Genomic DNA, 26,528 nt, shown 5'->3' on the forward strand with positions numbered 1-26,528 from the left:
GTTTATAACATTTGAGTGTGTGTGTGGACAGGCTCCGCCCGTTTTTTTTTTTTACATTTGAACCTTACCATAATGATTAACAACCAGTAAACTTACAAAAGGGGTTTATTCAGACATACCTTTGGTTTGTCTGAAGATTAATAACCCCTCTTGTTAAAGTAAAATATGTCCAACCCAAGAGGCCCTCAGCTCTCATCTGACTACCCAGCTGTTGGACAGGACAAGTTAAAAAAAAAAAAAGAAGGATTTTTTCCCCTTTATTTTTTAAGAACCATACAGACTCCAAAACCGTTTACAAGTATAGAAGTTGGAGAAGTTACATTAAGGTGAAAACAAAACAGCACTTTATTTCCCCAATCATACTTTTAGAACCTTATTGGTTGAGGCACATTCATTCCATTTTTTCTTGTACTGAAATATATAAATCAGACAATGTGGGCGGCTGTGGGGCAGCGGTAGGGCGGTCGACCCATGATCGTAAGATTGCAGGTTCGATTCCCGCCTTGTTAGGTAGAGCTTTTTTCAAGTCATCTTTAAAAAAAGAGAATGAGTTCTAGTACAATATCAGTATTCGCATCATATCGCCAGACTCTTACCAATACACACCCCTAGTTTTAAATGTTTCTGCGTGAATCTAAAGGTAAAGATGGGAAAAGTCTGATCAGAATAAAACCGAGTGAAAAGTAGTATATACAACTAGTATAGTGACTAGGAGGGAGGTGAAGTGCTGCACAGGTTCAGGCCTTGTCATCTCAGATGATAGAGATGTGATTATCTGCACCCACGTTGTCCAGGGGAGCTGCAGAGTGCAGCTGAGTGACAGCAACGTTTTTTTACAAAAATGTCAATTCGTCCTGACATGTTTGTCTCTGGTGATAATCTGGGATTTACTAAGGGAGCGGGCGCTGCATATAAATCAAACAGAGATCTTCTCTGATGTAGTAGGTGGTGTCAAGAATCTTCTCAAATCTGCATCGTCTTCATCGCCCTCCCACAGATTCCCCTGCCCATCTTGCAGTTCGGCAGCGCTGCTGCTGCACGGCCAGGGGAGTCGGTCCTGGCCTTCGGGAACCCTCCGCGTTTACCAGGAAGTGTAATCATGACCCCGCCCCAGTCCAGGGAGGTCCCTTCCCCTTTTTAGGAGGCGAGATGTGATCCAAACATTGAGGATGCCACAACACCAGTGGGGTGTCTGTAATGGGTTTCCAGAGGCAAGTGCCTGAACCTCTGAACATAATATATTATATATACAGTAAACCCTTGTTTTTCGCGGGGGTTACGTTCCAAAAAGAACCCGTGATAGGCAAAATCCGTGAAGTAGAAACGTCTGTTTTTTCTTACAATTAATATACATTTAAATACTCTATTATACATTGAACAGAAAGAACAAACCATTTTACAGGCTTAAGAATTTGTTTCACAAATAAAAGTACTTTAGCAACGTTTTTTTTTAACAAATAACTTCTGTACTGTACTGTCGAATAATAATAATTTTAATCATCGCTGTGAACAGAAGACTTCAAATCGCGGAGATTAGCCCCGCCCACCGCGACCAGAGTAACTGGATTAAACGGGAGAAAATTTAAAATGATTATGAAAAAATACAAAGTACAGTCGGACAAATAGTGATTCAGGTGTATTTCACTGCTCTTCAGACTGAGCCGCTGCATCCTGACTCCGCTCTGCAGTGTTTTCTTCTTTTGAAGCCAGCGGTGTAGGTGTGTTTGATCGGGAGAAGAACATAGTGATTGACAGTTGTCGCTCTTTTTCTATGGGTTTTTAGAGAAACTCGAAATTGCAAGATGATTTGCACGTACGTGTTGTAAATTTGGCGAGCTGATTTACGTACGTGTACATATTAAACTGCAGCGTTATTGACGCACAGGTAGAGAAGACGCGGAGTGACTTTTTAGCCAATCAGAATGCAGAACACAATGCACCATGCAAATCCGTGAAGTAGCGAAACCGTGAAAAGTAAACGGCGTTATAGCGAGGGATCACTGTACATCATTTGTTGTTGTTGTTAAGAGAAACAGTCAGACTTAAAAGCCCCAACTTTAATGAAAAATGCATAGTTGCAGGACAAAAAATGTTTTACAAAGAATTTTTTAAAATAATTTCTAAACAGAAGTTTTAGATCTGACATGTAATTTAAATTATGTAGAAAAGCCCAACAATAACTCAATATTAATAACAAGTAACATATCAATAGTAAGTCAACAATATTAATATATAATAATACATAATAAACCAATAATACATAATAATATTAATACATAATAATAATACACCAATAATAATACATGATGATAAAACATCAATAATAAGTCAATAATGAATAATAATAAAGCCAGCAGCAGAGTATTCATCCAGACCATGGTGTAATAAATACTAATTCAACAAAAAGTCCAAAGATTAAGAATAGATTTAACCTAAATAAAAAAAGATAAAAACAAAGAAAAACAATAGATTTACCCTACTGGTTCATGCGAGTGATGAATTTGGGGGGGGGGGCTTCATTTAATCACTTAGTGGATTTCTTTTTGCTAAATCCTGCGTTGTAGAGACCGAAATTGAAGGAAAATGTAAAAAGCTACTGTTATTGACATTATTTAGCTTTTACATACCTTTCCTAGCTTAAAGGGCGGCATTAATATTTGATCAGAAACTGCCATATGAATAGAAAAGACGGCAAAAAGAAACGATAATGCTGAGCCCTATTTTAATCAGGGGAGCGCATCCCACAATCCCCTGCTGCTAGCAGACCCAAAATGCACGTGACCGCAACTACAGGTGGTAATCCTACTTTACAGATTTAATCTATTTTGGTATAAATGAGGGAGCATCCTGTATGGGTGGGGTGGTTAGCTACTCCCGATCTGCTGGCTTAGTTTGCAGTCTCCATTTCAAAATTCGCGATGTTCTCAGAGGGCGGTTTGAATCCACTGCCGTCAAGCCAGCCGTCATTCAGATCTGAGGTGTCAAATGAGCCGCTCCTGAATTTTTAGTGCTCTGACATTCTCAGCTTTACGGGAACTAAGCGAACACGGCTGAAATCCCTTTCCAATTTTTCATAATAAATTCAATATAAATTTAATTTAAAAAGTCATGAGTGATTGAAAGATGAAAGGCATCCTATTCTTATATTAATGGGGGGGGGGTTAATGTAGTCGGTCTCTTAAATGCTCCTGAAGCACATCTAAAGTGAAGTGGACTTCCTTTTTTAACTAAAGCATTCGTATGCTCGGTTTGCTGATGTTCTCACCACAGATGTTTTCAATCAGCAGCAGGTTTTAGAAGTTCTACATGTTGAAGTTTGGTTCAGATGCTGTGATGCGTTCATGGTCATCGCTGGTGGTTCGGTTGAAGACCAAAGACCATTTACTGGTTTTTGTTTGGATATGCAGATTAAAATGTGTCTTGTACTTTTCCCACAACAATTGAAGATATTCAGTAAATCCAGACAGCCGTGGCTACAGTTATCTCTTCATATTTTGGTAGAAACTCCTCTGACCTGGACTTTGTCTGTCTCTGCAGAATTCTGCCTCAGCAGCTGCACCTCCACCATGACCTGATGTTCTATGACCACCGGCGTCAAGGCGGAGTTTGGAAAGCGGCGGCCAGTGTTGATTAATTTAAATTATTTTATATATATTTAATAAGACATTGTTTGAGCATTGAAACTGATCATTTTAAAAGGTGTTGAACTTTATCTTGGTGTTTTTTTTATCCATTTCATTACTGACTGAAGCTATTCCCTGCTTTCTTTCAGCACAGAAACTCGGGGGTGTCACTGGCAAAAATGCATCTCACATCTGAGCAGAAGCTGGATTCTGACATTCAGAGTATAATAAGATAATATTAACTATAATAAATAAGTGTAATAATAGCTATCCATTTTGAGCAACAGGAAAATGGATTTGTTTCCACTGCTCTCATAGATTGTCACCCCCCCACCCCAGTCAGCCCTTCTTCAGGGGGGAGGCGCTTTGGCTGACACGGACTGGATTCATCATAACGGAGGACGGTGATATTATCATCACTGCCCAAGTCGTCCGGGGGAGCTGCAGAGTGCAGGTGAGCGACAGCAACGTAGTTTTACTAAAACTTCAATTCGTCATAGTTTGAAGAACAGGAAATAGGTCTGATTGTGTCCTCACTGATTTCCAGGTGGAGCTTGAAAGTCAGCAGAAAATTGAAGCCACCATCAAACGTGTTGATGAGGAGGCAGACATCGCCCTCATTCACATTAATTCCTCCGTGAGAATGTGTGTTCTTCCTCTCCCTTTTCCCCTTTCCTTTCTTCTTTTCAACCCACTTTACTTTAGAGTCAGTTCACAGCTGTGGTTGTCTCAAGGCACTACCCAAAACGCGAGAAAAAGCAAATCAACGTTGCTCATTCCAGTTGTCATATTCAAAGTATTTAATCAGCCCCCAAAAGTTCTCCCACTTAAAAGATGAGAGAGGCATGAGAAAAAAATATGGACCACGTGGTTTGTATTTGAATAAAAACAAGAAGGTCCTCAAAGTTACGTTAGACGAGTCAAAATGGCGGCGGCAAGATAAAGTGATGCATCCTCATCGGCTTCAACAATAGGTTGGTAACCCAGTAAGATCTACAAAATTGATTCTAAAATATAAATATGCAACACTTAATTATGAGGTATCATTTCAGTGAAAAATTACGGCCCTATTTGAATGATTTTGTTCAAAGTGAAGATTTGGTAAAGTGCGCCTACTGCTAGCTTGCGAACAAACGGCTGTCTAAGGAACGTTAATGCTAATAATACATATTTTGAAGGCCATTAAACCGTTTTTATCATGGAAACGTACAAAAGAATGAAAATTTCAGCAAGTTTTAGTTCCTTTATTATTAATATTTTTGATCGCTTTTTTTCCACAAATAGCGGTTACGTAGTGGGCGCGTTACTGTGTTACCGTGACAACGCACAGCAGCCAGTTGCTGTTTTTGAGTAGAAAAAAAAGTTAAGAAACTACATCTTAAAGAACTGAAGCTTTTTTCCACCCCCTTTTGAAACCCCCTTATACCGTGATATTATGGGCTTTACTGAGGAAGTGAGAGCTGTATATAAATCAAGCAGAGATCTTCTCTGATGTAGTAAGTGGTGTCAAGAATCTGCTCAAATCTGCATTGTCTTCATCGCCCTCCCACAGCTTCCCCTGCCCATTCTGCAGTTCGGCAGCACTGCTGCTGCACGGCCAGGGGAGTCGGTCCTGGCCTTCGGGAACCCTCCACATTTACCAGGAAGTGTAATCATAGCCCCCCCTCCAGGGAGGTCCCTTCCCCTTTTTAGGGAGAGGGATATCATCCCTGACATTGTTGACGCATCAACACCAGCGGTGGTGACCATATACGGGTTCCGGAGGTAAGTGCCTGAACCTCTGTTCACTGAGCTGAAGGCTGGCTGTAGTGATGGGATGTTGAAGCCTCAGCTGCGTTTACCTGGACAAAAGTAATTGGAATGAAGATCAGAATTAAAATACGTCATGTAAACATTCATTTTAAATGATTGATCTTTATGCTAAGTCTCTGATGATGTGTTAACAGAAGTATACTAGTCTAGTATACTACGGCTAAAACATTCAGTACGGCTAATGGAAATCTGAGGAGGCGGAATTTACCTCATTTATTATTATTATTATTATCATAGTACTTTCAGAGACACAGATGAGCTCCTTAAGGAGCTTCTATCATGTAAATACACTTTGAGTGTAACATCCTCCTGAGAACCAAGAAAAAAAAGTGTCTTACAGTTTCTGTTTTTGTGGATTTATCTCAATGAGTTCTATCACCAGAGGAGACACGCCGCTTGGGAAGCCTGGCCGAGCGCAAAGCCATCTTGGTGAGGTCGTTGGCGTCCACATGACTGCTTTATAGCCTTCGGTGGCATCTAAGTAGCTTTTATTTAATTTGTATATATTTATACATAAACATAATTATTTACATAATATATTATATATACGCACATCATGTGTGTGGGTTTCGAGTGAACAGTCTGGACAGTCTTATCAAAATCTGTTTCCAGAAAATGTTTTAAACATAGTCAGACTTTATTGCTAGTTGCTACCACAGTGATCCATCTGAGTTAGCTCTGTTGATAGCAAAGGCCCACTTTTTCCATAAGTCTGAATCCATTGGAAACCTACAAGAAATGTACAGTCACTGAGTCAGAAATGTATAATTCTATATTACTATAATAGCCTAATCCTAGTATACTGTATTTAGGTTTAACAAAATAAAGTTTACATTTATGTCGACAGCAAATTATACGTACATCATGTATAATGCTAATAGCCCTGCAGCATCATGCATGTCAACATTCATTCATCTTCTTGACCGTTTATTCCCTTTCGGGGTCACGGGGTTGCCGGAGCCTATCCCGGCCACTTGGGCGTTGGCAAGGGATGCCCTGGACTGGTCGCCAGTCTGTCGCAGGGTAGAATATCTTCAAACACACACCCAATAACTCTCTCACACCTATGGACAATTTAGAGTTGCCAATTAACCTATGAAGCATGTTTTTGGACGGTGGGAGGAAGCCGAGATCCCGGAGAAAACCCACGCATGCACGGGGAGAACATGCAAACTCCACACAGAAAGGTCCCACATTGATGTTGTGTTTTTCATGTCCCCCAGCCGGGACTTGAACCGGGGCCTTCTTGCTGTGAGGCAAGAGCGCTAACCACTGGACCACATGTGTACTATTAATGAAGCATTAGAAGAAAAAAAATTGAGTACTTACCTGTCAAATGTTATGCCTTCCTCCTTCTTGAACTCATTTCTCCAATTTTGGCAGTTGAAACACGAACTATGAACTGGCATTTTGCTAAAAATGTGTTCACATGCATGCACTGCAGCAGTGACTTGACCTCACCAAGATGGCGTTGCTCTACTCCATGAGGAATCACGTGATGTCTCCTCTAACGATAGAACTCATTGGTAGAAACTCCTCTGATCTGGACTCTGCAGAATTCTCCCCCAGCAGCTGCACCTCCACCCTGACCTGCTGCTCTTCTTCCCCTCAGCTTTCCATCCCTCCGCCCGTATGGTCACCGTGGGGAGCCGTGCTTTCAGCCACTCGGCTCCCAAACTCTGGAACTCTCTCCCCCCAGACCTTTGTAACATCGACTCCAATTTTTAAATCCAGACTATAAACCCATCTGCTTAAATCCGCTTTCCCTGATTACAAATTTCAATCTGATATTATCAATGGTTTAAACTTATTATTTTCAACATGTTGTGATATTATTGTGTTATCTTCCATCTGTAGTGTCCTTGGGTGTCCTTTTAAATTAAATGTAATCTTATTAATCTTCAAAAAATTGCTTTGACATATTTTTATACAAGAAACGGATCATTTCAATAGTTTTGAACTTTATCTTTGTTTTTTTTAAATTCATTTTCAGTTTAAAGAAAGTGAAAATATAAACAAATCTGGGCTTTCTGTTCATTTATAATTTGTAGATATTTCATGAGGCATTCTTATTTTTTATGTTTCAAAAACATCCTATGACACTTATGCAAAAAAAAATTGATCATTTCAATAGCTTTGATCCTTATCTTGGTGTTTTTTTAAATTAATTTTCAGTTTAAAGAAAATAAGGGTTTGTGCTATTTTCCACTAAATTGTCATATTCACACCTGGTCCTACCCATCCAATAGTAACCATGACAACACAAGAAGCAGGTAACCTACCTTCTTCTTCTTCTTCTCCCCTATCAGTACTGGGGAGACAGGTTGTGTTAGTGTTGGGGTCAAAGGTCAGAAAGTGATCCTTGGTGCCTAGCAGCTTCAGCAAGTCGTGACCGCCGCTCAGTCCCCTGAACTTCCTGTCAAGCACCAGCCACTCAGGTGTCAGCGTTTGCTCCGACTCCTCGACAATCACCACATGGATGGTGGGATCGCTGCCAAACCTGCAGGACGAGGTTAGGGTTAAAAATAAATAAATAAGGAGCTGAGTGTGAGTGAGCAGCTTTTTCCCATAACTGATACAGAAGGAAGTGTGGGATTTACCTTCCGAGACTCCTCCTTCCCTGTGCACCTCACCTGGTCCAGGTGGAGGGGTCCTTTCCCCTGACCAAAGCTGCTGTCGCTCTGCCACTGAGGAGGAGGCGTGGGAGACACGAGTCATTCCATGAAATGTTTTTCCCTGAGCTCTCCATGTTTGCACAAACCTGTGTCCCAGTTGTCTGCACATCACAGCCACGTTCAGGTCGTTCCAACTCGAGTGCCTCCCAGTCTCCATGGAAATAAACCTCCACTCGCCCTTCTTTCCTGCTGCTGCCACCCACCAGCTGCACCAGGGGCCCTGGCAGAAATAAACCTAATTCATATTCATGTCTGATCTGGAATTCCTTTCAGGAAAACACAGTTTACATTCAAAAATCCCATTTTTTGATAGAGTTTTTATCCTGAAGTACACACCTGTGGAAGGTGAAATGACCGACACCTCCTTGTTCTCCTGAACGGATCTCCCTCTGCAGGGAACTCCAACGTCTTCACTGTGGGAGCAGTCACAAAACACAATCCCACAAAAAAAGATATTTTTAAGACTAATTTTTATTTTGGCAACATTTCTAGAAAGGAATACATCATTTACTTTTAAAATATGCATTCATTTTGGACATACAGTTTGTTTTTCTCCAAAAGGCTCTGATACGTTGTAGAATAAGTAAGGGTTAATGGCCGACAAAGTATGCATTAACCGGTTCAGGCGTCCACGCCGTGCGTTAAAAATTGATAATGCATACTTCGGCTATTAACCCTTCAGCCAATCAGAATCGAGTATTCACCTGGACCATGGTATAACATTAAATGAACATTTCTCTAAAAACCATTAAAACCTTCAGAATCACTTTACCATGTCATGTTACAAATTGATGGTGTTTAGAGCACAGATAGGGAAGATGTGGTATTAAAAGAGACAAAAATCCTTAATGTGTCTAGCTGTGATTACCAAGTTTTCCCATTATTTACTAGCCGCAAAACAAGGCGATCAGCTAGACGTAAACTATTAATAACTTGCTCAATTTTAAGTCTATTGGGCTACTTTTTTTGTTTCTGTGTTCATAATTGGAAACTTTTATCATTTGTGAAAACCAAAATGTATCTTTGGACCTTAGAAATTTGTAGCTCGTGGTTCCTAGACTTAAACAACTTCACTTTAGCACAGATTCGTTCCCATATTTTTTCCTCTAATTTCTTTAAATAACCAAGTAAACCCAATAAAACATGATCTTATAAATAAAAAACAATCATCTACTAACTTGGAGGCAGCAATGTGTATTTTAGGGTCTGTAGTCATGTGGGATGACTAAGCCCCGCCCCTCTGCTGCTTTCCCTCTCAGGGTCAGACACCTGTTCACGTCATCTGCAGCTGCAAGTTGGTCACCCCCCCCGCATACTTTCCTCCCGCGTTTTCTACACAGAGAGCGTGTAAAACATGGAGTGATATTTCTGCCACCATGTTGCACACAAAACTTTCTAAGTTGCAAGTGAAAATATTAAATATTTGCTTTTCAATAATATTTTATTCGGCTTTGACATGTAATTTTTTCTGCTTTCGAAAACTTTCTTTTTTTGCTTTCAAAAGCTTTTTTGCGTTTGCAAAAAAATATGCGCTAGGGTGCTACCTCTGTCGTCGAGGGGAGGGCTGCGGCCGGCAGGGGCAAATTTGGCGAAAGTGGTGCGCATAGCCTTAACCTTGATGACTACGATAATAAAGAAAAGTGAACTAAAACGCTCTTCCCCTTGAAAACTAACAACATTAATAAATATGACGTCTTCTACTTCCCTTACTTAAGTTGTTAGAGTCAATTCAACTTACCTTTCACAAGTTCCTCCAGCCAGCAGGTGCTTGCAGCTTCTCCAAAATGGCTGACTGCAACGTTTCTCCTCCTGGAATGCTTCTCGAATAACGGGGTTTACCAGTCCACAATTAAGGGGCAATCAATGAAAAAAAATTGTTTTTTTCAACAAACTTTAATGTACATTTTTCAATTTACAGACATTCACAGTCACTTGCACAATAAACAATTGTAAATATCAAACACACATATAAGACCGAAAAAAACAAAAACAGTAATATTTTTAACAATGTGTGTACCTCGTTGTTTTTTTATAGATATACAAACCAAGTTAGGGTGAACAAACGCTATAAATGCACATTTCGAAAAAAAAGAAATAATAGGCAAAGGCATGGCAAAAAACAATTCAAAATAATAATACTTTTGATATATTTTGATAAGTTACTAATTACTAAAATTACTAATTATTAATGACATCAGAATTTCCTGGATCCAAATTTTCCATATAGAAAAGAACATCACATAAGGAAAAAAAGGGAATATTTAAAATTTTGAGTGGCAACCTATTGTGTATATCAGACCAAAATATTTTAACCTTGTTGCAACTGTATGAAAGATGTTCTAATGTTTCAGTTTCAGATGAACAGAATATGCATGGTTCCGATTCAAATTTGAATCTTTTATGTAAAAAATCTCCAACAGGGTAAATTTTAAATATTATTTTAAAATGCGTTTCTTTCATTTTAGGTGGAAGTGGGTACTTTGTGTATAAAGAAAACGATTTGTTCATTTGGGTGGATGAAAAATAAAACTTAAGAAAGAAAAAAAAATTAAGGGGCAAAGACCAAAACATAAATATTTCATTTTTTGTCAACATGATTTAAATATATTACGACGGAGTTTTAGGGCCAATTTACAAAAAAATATTTATTTTTTCAAATTACGACTTTTAAGTTGTAAATTTACGAAAGAAAGTCATAAATGTTAATTTACGAGATATTTAGTCATAAATTTACGAGGTTTAAAATCTCATAAATTTACAAGAGAAAAAGTCATAGGTTAACAAGGAAAAAAAACAACAAAGTTTTCCGTTTATCAGAGCCTAGCTTGAGGCAGAAATATGTGGAGCCTTTTGTGAAGCTTTATTTGACGACTCAATATCAGATTATTTTCAGTGGAGCTGGCTTTCCGGGGTTCGGTGACAGTAAAGCAGAGTTTCATAAGATAAGGATCTCAGAAACACATTTGAATGTAGAGGGCCGCTGCAGCCTTTATTTTCCTTTTTTTTTTTACTTTATTGTATAAAACGGAAGTACAATACAAAATACAATTTTACAAAATAAACTTCAGATATGTCAGGGGAGCATCCATATTATAATCATCCTTTATTTTCCTTTTCATTCACATAACCTGAAGTTCATTTGTCTCATTACGTCATGAACCTGTCATCCGAACGCTAATGCGGAAGTAAACAGCATACGCCCCCTCCTCCAGAAGAAACGTCCCGTTTCAACATAAAACAATAAAGAGGAATGAAAATAGTCTGTGATTTTAGCAAAAGAACGTTGACAATGCCAGAAAGTGCCCCCCCCCAGACGGAAGCACCACAATATTTATTTTATTTTGTTTCACTCATGTAATGTTGTATTTATCTTATTTTTTTTCTATTTTTTTATTCTTGGACTGTTATTTTGTTGCTATTTTTATTATTGCTGCTTCTTTGCATTGTCATGCTAGTGAGAAACAACATCTCGTCTCACTTGTGTATTTCTCTCCAAATATTTTGTGTGGAATGACAAACAGAATCTTGAATAAACATGGAGATACCAAAAAAAAATACCGTAGGTAAAATTTTTAACCTATTTCAATAAAAGATTCCAAAAATAGTTGGATCTGAATCTGAGATTCAAACATCACATGACCCTTTATCTCATTGGGAAGACATTTCTTACTTCACTGCACAACAGGAATCAAAATTTGGAAAAAGAACACAAGTTTTTTTACTGAAGGTCACACTATCTTGTATCTGTGTGTTATAATGCCCTGCTTTACCATTTCTAATTCAAATTAAAACAGTTTTTTTTTATTAAAAAGAAATGTTAACAACAAAATGTTATTGCACAAATGATTTTTACTCATAAAAAATATAGAATTTTGCCTTTCATCCTATTTGTAGGGATGTTGTCGTCTTGACCAGCGCTCACAAATCCTTTAATCGGACAACAAGAACAGGAAATTACACAATTAGTCTCTGGGTGATCTCTTCCTCCTCCATTAACATTTCTGATCAGATCAATTCTATTCCTTTTAAAAATATATATACTGTAACACATTACTTCCACCTTCATGTTTTATCTCTGTAGATCATCATAAAGCAGGAAGGACTTTTTCCTTCTGTATTTTATTTAGTTTTAAATCACTAAAATAACAAACTGTTACATAGAAAGGTTGTTCAATGTGTAGAAATTGGAAATCTCTCTTTATGTCAATGTTTTTTAATAAAAACCTGCTCTGAAAAACCCTGACATACATTTTCAATTTCATTTGAGCTTTTTGTAAAAAAGTAGCGGAGAAAAAGCAAAGTTTGTCAGATATGACATTTTAGAGGAGTCTTAATTAAACACTTAAATTGGAGATTTTACAATAAAACAGCTTCCTTCACGGTGCTTATTGTTAAGATACAACCCCTTTATTCACAATATTTAAATAAAGACTTTTTTTTCCAAAAATAAGTAGCTAATTTTACAACGTGTGGTGTATTTAAAAAAGAAATTTCTGGCTGTCAATCCGTGCAGGAGGGCGTGACCTACAAGCTTATAGGACAAGAGATGAGCACAGGTTTGTTAACTTGAGTGCACAGAGAAACATATATTAATTTATATTTATTACTTTAAATATGTTGATTAATGCTTACAATTTTATTTAAATAATATTTTTTAAGACAAAATTTGGAAAGATTTTATTAAAAGTTAACAAATAAATATTTAAAAATAATGCTTAAAAATACAACATGTACCTTAAAAAAGACATGTAGTTTGATTATTGGTTTGCCTTTTTTCCAAAACTGCATAGTTCTCATAAAAATAAAGGTGTATTTTAATTCATATATTTTTGAAAGTTTCTCCTTTTTTTTCCTGTAAAATAATTCTGGAGCTTCACAGGAAGAAAGTTGAAATAAAAACAACAAAGAAAGGGAAAATTAGAGGCCACAATGAGGTAAAAATGTTTGGAAAGCTTGGAAGTTGCACAGATTTGTGTGTCTAATGTTTTAAGAAATTGCTAAATTTATGATAAAACTTTGAAAGTGACTTTGGTTTAATTCTAATCCAAACTCCAGCTGCCAAATTGTTAAATGATAAAAAAATTGTGTCTAACAATTAAATCCTCTGGTTAGTCTTTCTGTAATAAAATGAGTCAACTATGCTAAAGTGTTGTGATTTGAACTGCTGCTTTCCCCAGAACAGTGGAATTAGATTCCACTCTTCCTCTGAGAATCGATCTGCCTCGCAGGGTAAACCTAGATTCTGTCTCTGCTGCTTGGGGATGGGGATGTCATAACCTGCATCCACGTTTTCCAGGGGAGCTGCAGAGTGCAGGTGAGAGACAGCAACGTCGTCTTAGTAAAACGGTCTCATTGTGTCCTCACCGTTTTCCAGGTGGAGCTGAAGAGTGGAGATCGGTTTGATGCCACCATCAAAAATAAGGATGAGGAGGCCAACATCGCCCTCATCCACATAAATCCATTGGTATTTCTTTATAGAAATCAATGGGGTCTTGGCTTGCTGTGACCAGCAGGTACTTCCTGTTTGGAACGCAAAGGGGAGGGGTCACTAAGCCCAGTTCTCTTATTCCTATAGGAATTCTTAAAAATAAGAAAAGAAATGTAATGCCAACATATACAGAAGACAAATAGTTCTTTTTCAACCATTTTCCCTCATCCTAACTTTTCTGGAGCCTCCAATGCTGATTTCTAACCACACGCAATAAAAAGTCAAAAAATAATTCAAGTAAAAATGAAAAAAAATCTGACAACTTGGTAAGAAAAAAAGTCTTTCCAAGATTTTTATTTTAAGAAGAACATTCTAGCCAATAAGACAAATTTTATTGAACGATTATAATTTTGCTCCTGAAAAACTTCCTTGATAAGATTACTTCTCTTTCTTATGACCAAGTTATTCCTGCTAAATATCTAAGCAGACTTGAAGTTGTTCTGCACTTCCAGGGGTCATGCAGAGGTCGTCACAGATGAGTTATCTGGCAAAGGCGCCGGGCTGATTCTCCTGGACGACGTCCACTGAAGGATCAGAGACCTCCCCTCTGGATGTCATCACGAGATCCCGGGACGGACCGACTGCTCCCACAGTGAAGACGTTGGTGTTCGCTGCAGAGGGAGATCCAGTCAGGAGAACAAGGAGGTGTCGGTCATCTCACCTTCTGCAGGTGTGTACTTCAAAGAACAAAGAAAAGCTCACCAGTGTCCTGTCTGCTATGGCAGAGCTACATTATGCCTCCCCTGTTTTCAATGTGTTTTTGTGTCCAATGTAAACCATAAATAGACGATAGACAAATAAAAACAACAGTATAAATGATATGGAAAGTAATGAAATGTAATAAAAATGTGTACAATGAACATTTGTCACAAAGGGGGTTGATGAAGTACCCAAGCGCAGAGACGAGGAGGCAGGAGGTTCCAGGTATAACAGCATCTTTAAAAAACAAAAACTAAAAACCAAAAACCCCACTGCAGAGCAGGCACGCAAACTTGAAATACTAGGGAACATCAAAATAACATCAGACTATGGACCAGCACAGGAAGAAGGGAAAAACAGGACTTAAATACATAGTAAGTAAGTAAGTAAGTTTTATTTATATAGCGCCTTTCACAGATAAAATCACAAAGCGCTGAACAATAAACAATATACAACCCAGTAAAAGCAGAAAAACAATCAATTAAATATAATGTAAGCAAAACTAAATTGAAGAAAAATAAACATAGAATAAAAGTAACAATAAAACCAGTCAGCTAAAAGCATTTTTGAATAAAAGTGTCTTCAGTTGACTTTTAAAAGAATCGACGGTGTCGGCCACACGAAGGGACAGAGGGAGGGCATTCCAGAGTCTGGGGGCTATTCCCTGGAACGACCGGTCACCTCTGGTTTTGTACTTTGTCTTAAAAATCTTTAAAAGATTTTGATCTGAGGATCGGAGGGCACGGCTGGAAGCGTAGGGACAGAGCAAGTCTGATAAGTATTTTGGGGTCTGTCCATTTAAAGCTCTATAGGTTAAAACTAGAATTTTAAAATCAATACGCCACTTGATTGGGAGCCAGTGCAAGGAGGATAAAATGGGGGTAATATGTGCCCTTTTGTCGGATCCTGTTAAAAGCCTTGCAGCAGTGTTTTGAACTAACTGAAGACGGTTAAGAACAGATTTATTAAAACAAGTAAAAAGAGAATTACAATAATCTAAACGAGAAGAAATAAAAGCATGGATAACCATCTCTAAGACTGAGTTACATAAGAACGCCCGCAATTTTGCTATGTTACGTAAATGATAAAAACAGTTTCTAATTAAAAGGCTGGAATGATGGTCCAAAGACATTGACTGGTCAAACCATACACCAAGATTTCTGATACAGGGCTGTACAGAGGAGCTCAAAGAACCAAGATGCCGGGAAATTATTGGGATTTTGTTTTCTGGGGCAACTATTAGTGTTTCTGTCTTTTCTGAGTTTAGCTGAAGACTGTTACTCGTGAGCCAAGATTTAACACAAGCAAGGCAATCTAGTAGTTCTGTAAGTTTGTGGAGTTCTGTGTCATTGAAAGAGCAGTACAGCTGAATATCATCGGCATAGAAATGGTATGACACATTTTTAAAGTTATTCATAAGCTTTCCAAGAGGGTAGATGTACATTAAAAACAAAAGAGGTCCTAAAACAGATCCCTGGGGCACACCATGTAGGAGTGGAGCGGTATCAGAAAGCATGCCATTTATGTAGACAGAGAATGTTCTATTAGTCAGGTAGGAGGTAAACCACTTTAAAACAAACCCAGCAATACCAAACTCATTTTCTAATCTGCCCAACAGTATTTTATGATCAACAGTGTCAAATGCAGAGGATAAGTCCAAAAGAACCAAAACTGTATACTTTCCAGAGTCAGCAGCCATCTGTATATCATTTGAAACTTTAAGTAAAGTGGTCTCCGTGGAATGCATCTTTCTAAAACCAGATTGGTATTTATCGAAGAGTTCATAGTTGCTTAAAAAAGATGTTAACTGTTCTGCCACTATCTTCTCCAAGACTTTTGAGAGTATAGGTAATTTTGAAATTGGCCTATAATTGGAGGATTGTGATGGATCCAGGTTGGGCTTTTTTAAGATGAGACTTATCGCTGCCTGTTTAAGGAAGTTTGGGACAGTACCAGTGGAAAGAGACAGATTAATAATTTTAACAAGAAATGGGGCAATTAGGTCGATAACTTTAAAAAACATAGATGATGGCAATATATCTAGGGGACATGAGGATGGCTTCATCTTTTTTGATACGACCATGATATTGTCTATTGAGATGGCAGAAAAGTTAGTCCAGGAGTAGTTTAAAGAGGCTACAATAGTGGTATTCTCATTGCATGATTTTAGGTTTAATTTGAGCTCATTCACCTTATTTACAAAATATTGTAAAAATCTGTTGCAATCGTCAGTGGTGTAAACAGGTACAGGTGGAGCTGAGGGTGAAACAATGTTTTGAATGGTATCAAAGACAACTTTGGGATTTCTCTTGTTCATATGTACTAGGTCAGAAAAATACTTAGATCTGGCGAGCTTAATCATATTATTTAATGTCCCAGTCATCTCCTTTAAATGCAGTCTATGTACTTCCAGGTTAGTGGACTTCCACAAGCGATCTACCTGGCGACATGTTCTTCTGAAAGCAGCAATCTCTTCATTTAACCAGGGATGAGGAGAGTTGGAAGATGTTTTAGTTTTAAGCTTCATGGGTGTCACTATATCCAAAACAGTCAGGCAATGACCATTAAAATGATTGATAAGGATTTCTACATTGTCACAATAATCAATAAGATTAAGATGAAACAGTTTTGAAAACTGTTCAACAACAGTTTGATTTATAATACGCCTTTGAGATACCACTTTATGGGAGTTATTGGACACATGACTGGATATGTTAAAATAAACACAGAAATGGTCAGTCGCATGAACATCCACCACATTCAGAGACCGTATATCTAGGCCAATGGAAAAAACAAGATCTAAGGTGTGACCTTTGTTGTGTGTGGGACTAGAAACATGTTGCTTTAGGCTAAAAGAATCAGTGAGTGTTAAAAATTCAGAAGCTACTTTACAAGATGGGTCATCAACATGCAAATTAAAATCACCAAGAATTAAAACCTTTTCAAATTTGATAAGAATAGATAAAAATTCAGAAAATTCATTTAAAAATTCTCTAGCAGAACCAGGGGGACGATAGACTAAAATACAATAAAAGAAGTCTAAATTTCCAACCTTAGTCATTTGGAGCTCAAATGAGTTGAAATGATCCGGCTTCATTTGCCTGCAATGGAAGGAATTACGGTGGATGAGCGCAAGGCCTCCTCCACGCCGTTCAACCCGAGGTGTTCCAAAAACAGAGCAGTCAGGGGGACATAGTTCATTTAAATGGAAGTAGTCCTGCTCCTGCTGCCAAGTCTCTGTGATGGCCATGAAGTCAAGATTTTCAGATGTGAACAAGTCACCCAGATAATGAGCTTTGTTCGAGATTGATCGTGCATTCAAAAGAGCAAACCGTGTTTGTTCTTTGCAAGGGACTGAAGGTTTGTGCTGTTCAGTGGTGCCACATAGGGAATCCTGAGTACTATCCACAGTAATGGTTTGCAGGGGGAGGCTGATGAGGCAGGGAAGAGAGGATCCTCTGGAAATAGGCTGGTATTGAAAGCGAGGCCTGATGATGACAGGGATCTTTTTAGAAGGGGGGGAGCTGCTGACACATTTGGAAGGTGGAGTTGATTGTAGGACTGAACAGCATAAATTATGTTTGCTGTTAAAAATTTAGTTCCCAGATGGTTTATATGGAGACCATCACGTTGGTAGAAGGAACAGCGATCCCAAAAAAGAATTGTCAATAAAACCAAAATTGTAGCAGAGGGAAGAGTGTTTAAGCCAGTTGGTGAGCGCTAAAATCCTGCTAAACCTCTCTGCTCCATGGCCTAGTGTGGGGAGAGGGCTGGAAATAAAAACTGATTTCCCACAAGAGACTAAAAATGTAAACAAATCCAAAAAATCCAACTTTGTCAGCTCTGACTGACTGTGTGAAGTGTCATTGGTTCCTATATGGATGATAATTCTGGTTATTGTAGGAGGTGCAGTTTGTAAGAGTCCAGGAAGTTTATCCAGTAAGGTGGGCACTGTAGCACCAGGAAAGCAATGCGTGGTTGCATTAAAAAATCTACAATACCTAATAATTGAGTCTCCTACCAAGAGTGTTGTTGGGGCAAACAAAGGTTGTGGATAGAAAAATGGATGCTGCTGAGAGATAGGTGCAGGTGAGGCAAAAGATGGGGGAACACACTGGGCTGGGGCCGGGGCGGATGGATGATGGCTCAATGCCAAACTGGGAGAAGGAGAGCTATCAGCGGCCGAAACACCCACAACATGCAAGCTCCGCGCCGTGCAGGTGTCCGATGAACCTCCTGGGAAGGAGGAGCCAGCGCGATCACCACTGCCGCCAGATCTGGCCGCCGAAGTAAGCGGGCCCGTCGCCGCAGGAGGACAAGCGGGAGTTGGCGATACACCTGGTGGGCGAGGAGTAGCGGCCGCTGAGGCAGGTGAGACACCAGGAAGAGGAGAGGTGACGGTGGAGGCCGCGACACCTGTCGCAGGGGGGGACGCCGCCAACCCTGGACCCGACGCCCCGATCGCAACCGCAGATGAAGAGCCCGCATTATTTGGATCCCGAGGTGACATGGATTTCGTTCTGCCCGCGGCGGGTGTCAGGGCGTCGACTCACTGCGTCTCTCAGGAGCTGTCGGCGTTTAGCGGAAGATGGGCCTCCAGATGCCGGGTGGCCTTCTTTCTCAGTCCGAGAAGCGACCGGGCGAGGGTTTTTCCCGCGGAGTGGAGGAGCCGCTTTCAGGACGTCATCAGATGTTGGACCTGACAGGACGTTGAAACGGTTGGAAAGAACGAGGTCATCGCGGTCCAAGGCTTTCTTCCGGCGGCACACCACCTCAGTCCAAAGCGGTTTAGGTGTGGAGCTCAAGGAAGGCCGCGGCGAGATGTCAGGGTCCCAGTGAACTGTATCTTCCAGGGCCGTTTTCAGTGGGGCAATATGCATGGACTGTTGATGCGCTATGTCCAGCAAAGAGTTCAACAGATCATTTTTCGACCTCAACTCATCAGAGAGTTTCTGGATATCCTTTTTGAGGTAAGTGATCTGTGTATCAGTATTTTCTGAAGCTGTCAAGGGAGACACAGACACAGTGGCAGTAGTAGCAGCAGCCATCTTGGCGAGGATGACATAGAGACAAACGAGACACAGGGGACAACAAAAAGGGCAGATGGGGACCAAAGTAAAACTGGAAACAACAACAAAACAGCAAACCTTTCGAAATAAAACAGGAAACAAACTCAAAACATGACAGAATAAAAAGAGAACAAAACACACAAGCAACTAACGTAAATAAAGAATTAGATTATTAGCATACACAGAGTAAACCAAAGTCACACATTCAGCCCATTGACTGTTTAAAGAAAATGGACTGAGGAAGTGTGACAGAACTAAAATAGTTATTCTGACAAACACAATGGCTGAGTACCATAATAGCAGTAAGCTTCAGTAGAATTCTATGGGATTTTGGCTTCTTGGTGCCACTGGGTACTTCCTATTTAGAACTCGAAGGGGAGAGCTCCCTCAGTCCAGTTTACGCATACGGTCAATGATTCAACCCAGTTTGCACAGAATTTCACAATCTGCTGTGAGGCACTGCCTCTCATTGCAGCCTGTGTTGTAAACGAATGACAAGTTAAAGCAATTTTGAAGATAAAAATAATAAACTGTATTAGAATAAGGCAAATTACATTTATAACACATTATTTTTTAACATTAGTTTACTTTTTATGGTGGCAGGTGGGGATGATGACCTCACCTGTCTTCCCTTGCTGCATGTCCCTGTGGTCTACATGGTGTGGTGGGACAGACTGCAACACCATTCTGTACATAGTACAGTAGAAATATAAAATATTCCATCATTTTATAATTGAATCAATGTATCATTAAAATCTGCACAACAGTTACAATGGGAAAATGTCAAACATATAATGGAAATGTTTTGGAGAGCATAAAAACTCTTCTGCTCTCTATAGCAGGGTTCAGTTGAAGCTAGGTGTGAGTTTTCTTGTAAAGGTATGGATGTAATTTCAATAACAAAGGCCAATGCACAACTTTGTCTCTGAACAATGTTTTATTTTGGGAACTGTTAATATTGCATGTTTGAAAACATCATTTTCAAGAGTCTCTTGCAGATGAAGCTTTAATAAATATTACACTTCCATTTTTAATAAAACAGAGAAGGTGGTTATTCTTTTTTTCACAAATTATGTCTGTTTGGATGAACAAATGTATCAGGGCTTCAATGCAGAGGTTGGACTTTTGTGCAGCATATTTATTATTATATTTTATATTGATTAACAATCCAAGTGTCATCCTCTTCCAGCCCACAATGAAAACAAAAGTCTAATAGAAGAATAGAAAAATAGTATCTTAAGCTTTAAGTATAGCTTCCAAGTTCAAAATCTGGACTAATATTATTGTAACAATACTGTTGTTATACTATTAATGATGCATTTTTATTAAACTGAAAATCTGAAAATAAAGACAAGTAATTTATATTTATTAAAGTAAAATACTTTGATAATTAAGATAACCATAGGATGATTTCTTTACTGACAGGCTTTTTGACTGACAGACACAGTAGTTATCGTAAATTTTCAATACACCAAAACAGTTTACACCCCACTAAAGCCATCGTATCCCATCAGCCCATTGCTTGAGTTTATTCATGAGTAGCTTCAAATTCACAGTAAGTTACTTATGACCCCAGTGTGTAGTACAAAGAGCCTACCTCCGTATGCAAGGCTATTACTAACACCTGATTGCTAACGCAAAACAAACCCAAATGAAAAACCTAAATGAACATTTAAGAAGGGAGCTGGTAAACACATCAGCTCTCTTTAAACTCATTGGATCAGAATTTTGACAGTCAGCAAAACAATGATCAGGGTGAAGACAGATGTCATCTATCCTGGAGCACTGCTGCTCTGGATCCTTCCTGTAAACAAAGAAGTTAAGTCAAGCTCCTCCTGATCTACAATAGGAAGGTGATCAAGGTGTTCTACCTAAGCTACGTGGGTTCAGATGAAGTGGTCCAACTGAGATGGCTGAAGAGTCATGATAGGACAAGTCCCTCCTGAAACGCGTGGGGTGACCAGGATAACAATGCTGCAGGAAGAAAGTGTTTAGTTTCTCAGCAGCAGAATGCATACTGTCTCTCTTTGACAGGTTTTACTTACAGCTGTGCAGTTGTTGTGTCTCAACAGACACAAGTGGACATTACAGTGAATGAAAATGGATGAGAAGTTGGTAAAGGTGAACATCTTGAAGGAGAAACGAGCCACTGTGGAGATGCCATTCTGTACCAGCTCAACTGTACCATCATCTGGATTGGGACACCTGTAATAAAAAAGATAGAAAAAGTAAACAAGATTGATACACAGACGAGATGTTTAAGATAGTTGGTGAAGATAAAAAAGTCATTCTTTACTCTTCAGCAATGAGATCCCAACGAACAGGGTATTTTGCAATGTTGACTGGTGTCGCCCAACATGAGTCCAGAACAGTGGAAATCTGTTGTTGATCCACACCTTCAGTCCGCACCTCAATGTAAAGCCTTTCATCTACCACCATTTCTATGTTTGTATTAGAGGTGAAGGGGAAGCGGAAGGCTGCGTCCTGATAGGGGGTCATCCTCATGTGATACACACCAACACCAACTGGAAGCTTCTTCCTCACTACACTGTAAAAGAGACGGCAAAAGAGAGCTTCAAATCAAATGACATCAAATGTTGTAGAGAATCTAAAAGTGTCTATCAAATGGCTCCAGCAACCCTGTGACCCCGAAATGGATTCAGCATGTTCTGATGATGGGTGAACAGTCTCTTAAATGGACATAAAAAGCAGACAGTACAATCACCTCTCCAGAGGGTTTATGCCCACATCCATAGACAGGGCCTGGGACAGAGGGTAAGAACAGCAGAAGAGCAAATGGACGTTCTTCTGACGGCTTATGATACTTCCATGAGTATCCACATCCCCCTGAATGGTGTTCTCATACATGAAATGGGTTCCATTGCTCTGGACATTAAAATGAAAAGGGAATTAATGAAGGCAATCCCATTTAGTCAGTTTTGATAACAGGTTAGCCAATAAGTTTTACCCTGAGAACGGTTCCACAAAGATGACCCTCATTGTCAAAGTGGAAAACAAGTCTTCCATTCTGAACAGTTCCATTGCAGGAGCTATCTTTAAGATGGAGAGCACTGGAGTGAAAGCCGGCCTCAAACAGCTGGCAGCGGGACACAGACATGGTCCCTGAGCTGTTTTCACAGGTGATGGACGAGTCTGTTTGACACCAAAAGACACAAAAAGAAATTGTTTTACCACTTCAATTTGCAAAGCCATATAGGGATTTCTGTGAGAGCATTTATTCCATGAGATCACTGAGGGCAAAAAAGAGTTTAATACAGCGTTACACATCACTGTTCCTGTGGCATTCCTGGGCAACTACAATAAAACAAAAACTCATTCCACTGTCCTGCCTCATTGGCTGAGGTGCGTTTAAACGTTTTCTTAAGTCATCGTTCCAAAGAAAACAGAGGCCGTTCAATTCTCAGAAGACAAAAACAAAGAATAAATAAAAAAATCCATTGATACATATGGATGCAGAGTTCATTGATACTGTATCTTTCTGTTTTTCATACTTTTAGATGTCTAGATCTTTTAGATCTTAATAAATCCCCTGTCACTACTCTGTTGACAATGCTCTGGCTGCACTTTTAAATTTCTATGTGCAATTATTTACTGAAAAAGAGCTGCTGAAAACAATTTTGTTGTGCACCGCATAATGATAATAAAATATTCTGATTCTGCACAGTCTGCAGGATTGCATTCTGTAGATACTGATGCTATAAAGTACCATAACTCTGAGATGTGTCATCTCTAGTATTCTTGTCATTATTTGGTGCAATCACCAGAAAAAGCTGCTCAGCATTAGATCAGGGACGCCACCTGCTGGCCTGTTAACAGTCAGAGCTGAACATTTTCATATCAGGTTTTCTGCTGTCAGATGACATTGATAGAACAATAGTGCTGGGCATTAAAGTTCAGTAAAAATTCTCCCCTGATCAACCCATTGACCTCACCGTAGCTCTCATTGTTTGGTCTATGATGGTGCTCATCGCAGAAGCAGCCGTACTCTCCATTTTTCTTCCCGCACCACTCATGTTCTGCACAGTTCAGCTGTTCACAGGGATCTGACAAGGCTGAGAAAATGATAGGTGTTATTGTCTGCATATGGTATAAGGACACATCATAATAGTAGAGCCATACCACAGTGTAAAGCAGGGCGCCACTCTGGGATGTTCAAGCCTAAAACAGTGCAAGTTTTCTCATAGGCTGAAACTGCAGAACACAGCATGCCATTGGCTGGAGAGTAGAGACAGAGATCATAGACGCAGGAAGAGAAAAATGGCTGTGGGTCAGAGTGCAGGTGACAGGCGCTGAATGGACCACTGGTGTTGGTGATGATGCTGCAGAGTTCAGAGTATTCTTGTGAAAAACGACAGTGTCCATCTTCATTTATTTCATCAGTGGATCCACATCTGGAGAAAAATTACAGATGTATAGTCTGATCCAGCACCAATAAAACACTGTATGATGGTATGATGCTTGTGTTCAGAAGCTCACCCTGGCTGACTGCTTGGTGACTTCCAGCTGTGTCCAAACTCAGTGTCATTTTGGGCGAGTGTGCCACTCGGTTTCACTTTATCATCTGAAGGATCTCCGTTGAAGTTCCCACACATCCCACTGACTTTGTTCTGATAGTGCTGACTCATTCTGACCAATAGAGTACTCTGGCCATCAAATTGGACAATAAGGTCAGCTGCATTAAAGACTACAAAGCCTCCCTGTAATAATAATAATAATAAATTTTATTTGTTAGGCGCCTTTCAAGGAACCCAAGGTCGCCGTACATAAAAGTGAAAATAAAAATAAAATAAAAGCAATCAAATGCACAATAAAATATACATATAAATAGGCCAGAAATAGGAAATCATCGGAGGGAATAGGCGAGTTGGAAAAGATGAGTTTTCAGTTTTTTGGCGAATTGTGAGATAGACCCGATGTTTCTGAGGTCCGGAGGCAGAGAGTTCCAGAGCCGGGGGTCAGAGCAGCTGAATGCTCTGCCCCCCATAGTGACAAGGCGAGCAGTGGGGACATCCAGATGAAGGGAGGAGGAGGATCTGAGGGTACGGGTGGGAATGGCCACATGAACAAGATCTGATAAATATGATGGAGCAAGGTTGTGGATGGATTTAAAAGTCAGAATAAGTATTTTGTATGTAATCCGGTGTGTGATTGGTAGCCAGTGGAGCTGCTGCAGAACAGGCGTGATGTGTTGGGAGGAAGGTGTTTGAGAGACAATTCTGGCAGCTGAGTTCTGAACATACTGTAGTTTTCGTAGAGTTTTTTGTGGTAAACCAAAAAGAAGGGAGTTTCAATAATCCAGACGGGAAGTGACAAGACTGTGCACCAGAACGGCTGTGGAATGCGGACTGAGGGAAGGGCGAAGACGACGGATGCTGCGAAGGTGGAAATAGGCAGACCGGGTGATGCTATTGATGTGAGAAGTGAAGGAGAGGGTGCTGTCCAGGAAGACACCCAGACTCTTAACCTGAGGGGAGGGGGAAATGGAGGAGGTTTCAAAGGGAATTGAGAAGTTCTGGATGCTGTTAATAACGGATTTGGTGCCGATCAGGAGAAGTTCAGTTTTATCGTTGTTTAGTTTTAAGAAATTAGTAGTGAACCAGGATTTTATTGCAAGAAGGCAGTCAGTGAGGGAAGTGGGAGGTAGAGAGGAATTTGGCTTGGTGGAGATGTAGAGCTGAGTATCGTCTGCATAACAATGGAAGTGAATCTTGTATTTACGGAGGATTTGACCAAGAGGGAGAAGGTAGATGATAAATAGCAGGGTTCCCAGGACGGAGCCCTGGGGAACACCTGTAGTGACAGGAACTGTATGGGAAGTGAACTGTTTTAATTGAATAAATTGGGTGCGACCAGAGAGGTAAGAGTGAAACCAGTTGAGAGGTATGTTTCTGATACCTATGGCGGACAGTCTGTCTAGGAGGATGGTATGGGAGATTGTATCGAAGGCTGAGCTTAAATCAAGTAGGAGAATGGAGAGTAGCCCAGAGTCAGCAGCAAGGAGGAGATCATTGGAGATTTTTAGGAGAGCCGTTTCTGTGCTGTGAAGGGGACGGAAGCCGGACTGGAATTGTTCATATAGGTTATTCTGTGATAGATGTATGCGGAGTTGTTCTGCAACAGTTTTTTCAAGTATTTTAGAGATGAATGGAAGATTAGAAATGGGGCGGAAATTGTTGTGGTTTGAGGGCTCTAATCCTGGTTTTTTGAGTATTGGGGTGAAAGGTGTTGGCATCCATTTACAAAGGATGATTAAGAATGCAAAATAAACACCTTTTATTTCTCATGCCTTACATAAGTTCAGTTTGTGTCAGAGATTTAGAACCAGATACTGGATATAGTTTCATTTTGCAAAGTTGTTAAAGTTTTGAAAACAGGAATATTTCTAAATTTGTTATTTTTTGTTACCAAATGGGATTTCTATTTACTAAATGATTGATCTTTATGTTAAGTCTCTGATGATGTGTTAACAGAAGTATACTAGTACTTTCAGAGACACAGATGAGCTCTTTATGGAGCCTTTATCATGTAAAATTAACTTTTTGTGTGTAACATCCTCCTGAGAACAGAGGAAAAAAAGTGTCTTACAATTTCTGTTTTTGTGGATTTATCTCAATGAGTTCTATCACCAGAGGAGACACGCCCGCTTGGGAAGCCTGGCCGAGAGCAAAGACATCTTGGTGAGGCCGTCGGCGTCCAAATGACAATGGTTTCTATAGCCTTTGGTGGCATCTAAGTAGCTTTTATATATATTTATACATAGATATAATTACTTAAATAATATATTATGTACACACAATTTGTTGTTGTTAAATAAGAGAAACAGTCAGACTTAAAAGCTTAAACTTTAATGAAAAATGCATAGTTGCAGGACTTCTTAAAAATAAAAATGTTATACAAAGAATTTTAAAAAATAATTTATAAACATTTAGAAGTCTTAGATCTCTTTGACATGTAATTTAAATGATGTAGCAAAGCCCAAGAATAACTCAATATGTCAATAATATTATTAATCACAAATAAATCAATAGCAAGTTAACAATAATATATAACAATAAATACATAATAAATCAATATTAATACATAATGATAATAATAAATAATAAGATCATAGATATTCATTCCCCCACCCACCCCAGTCAAG

General features: G+C 39.4%; 1 protein-coding gene and 2 long non-coding RNA genes across 4 annotated transcripts; 1 reads left to right on the top strand and 2 right to left on the bottom strand.

The window, feature by feature from the left end:
• The first annotated feature begins 3,563 nt into the window (after positions 1-3,563).
• On the top strand, positions 3,564-5,282 carry LOC111946380. Of its 2 annotated transcripts, none has more exons than XR_002872070.1 (3): positions 3,564-3,845; positions 3,942-4,077; positions 4,171-4,480. It is a non-coding gene; the product is annotated as an uncharacterized LOC111946380 (long non-coding RNA). The 2 variants fall into 2 exon arrangements; XR_002872071.1 differs by adding an exon at positions 5,176-5,282 and having other exon boundaries at positions 3,573-3,845; positions 3,942-4,268.
• Positions 3,721-9,942, bottom strand: LOC111946379. The gene is made up of 6 exons (XR_002872069.1): positions 9,849-9,942; positions 8,447-8,523; positions 8,197-8,330; positions 8,036-8,122; positions 7,718-7,935; positions 3,721-5,464 (listed from the first exon to the last, which is right to left on the bottom strand). It is a non-coding gene; the product is annotated as an uncharacterized LOC111946379 (long non-coding RNA).
• An 11,024-nt stretch (positions 9,943-20,966) lies between these two features.
• Positions 20,967-24,093, bottom strand: LOC105358267 (alpha-tectorin-like). Its single transcript, XM_023949213.1, has 9 exons — positions 23,864-24,093; positions 23,507-23,778; positions 23,320-23,439; positions 22,335-22,519; positions 22,092-22,252; positions 21,663-21,914; positions 21,412-21,571; positions 21,238-21,340; positions 20,967-21,170 (listed from the first exon to the last, which is right to left on the bottom strand). The coding sequence occupies exons 1-9, from the start codon at positions 24,010-24,012 to the stop codon at positions 21,139-21,141; spliced, it is 1,434 nt and encodes a 477-aa protein (XP_023804981.1). The 5' UTR covers positions 24,013-24,093; the 3' UTR covers positions 20,967-21,138.
• Between the last annotated feature and the right edge of the window lie 2,435 nt (positions 24,094-26,528).

Source organism: Oryzias latipes, chromosome 19 (genome assembly GCF_002234675.1).
Source record: "Oryzias latipes chromosome 19, ASM223467v1".
Lineage (NCBI taxonomy): Eukaryota > Metazoa > Chordata > Actinopteri > Beloniformes > Adrianichthyidae > Oryzias > Oryzias latipes.

What these genes read in the sequence shown, in the direction of transcription:
- LOC105358267 (XM_023949213.1), bottom strand. Translation starts at nt 24,012, where the DNA reads ATGAGTCAGCACTATCAGAACAAAGTCAGTGGGATGTGTGGGAACTTC. An exon ending in GCGCCCTGCTTTACACTGTG is followed by an intron (nt 23,440 to 23,506) that starts GTATGGCTCTAC and finishes TCATTTTCTCAG; the next exon opens with CCTTGTCAGATCCCTGTGAA. An exon ending in GGCATAAACCCTCTGGAGAG is followed by an intron (nt 21,915 to 22,091) that starts GTGATTGTACTG and finishes TCTCTTTTACAG; the next exon opens with TGTAGTGAGGAAGAAGCTTC.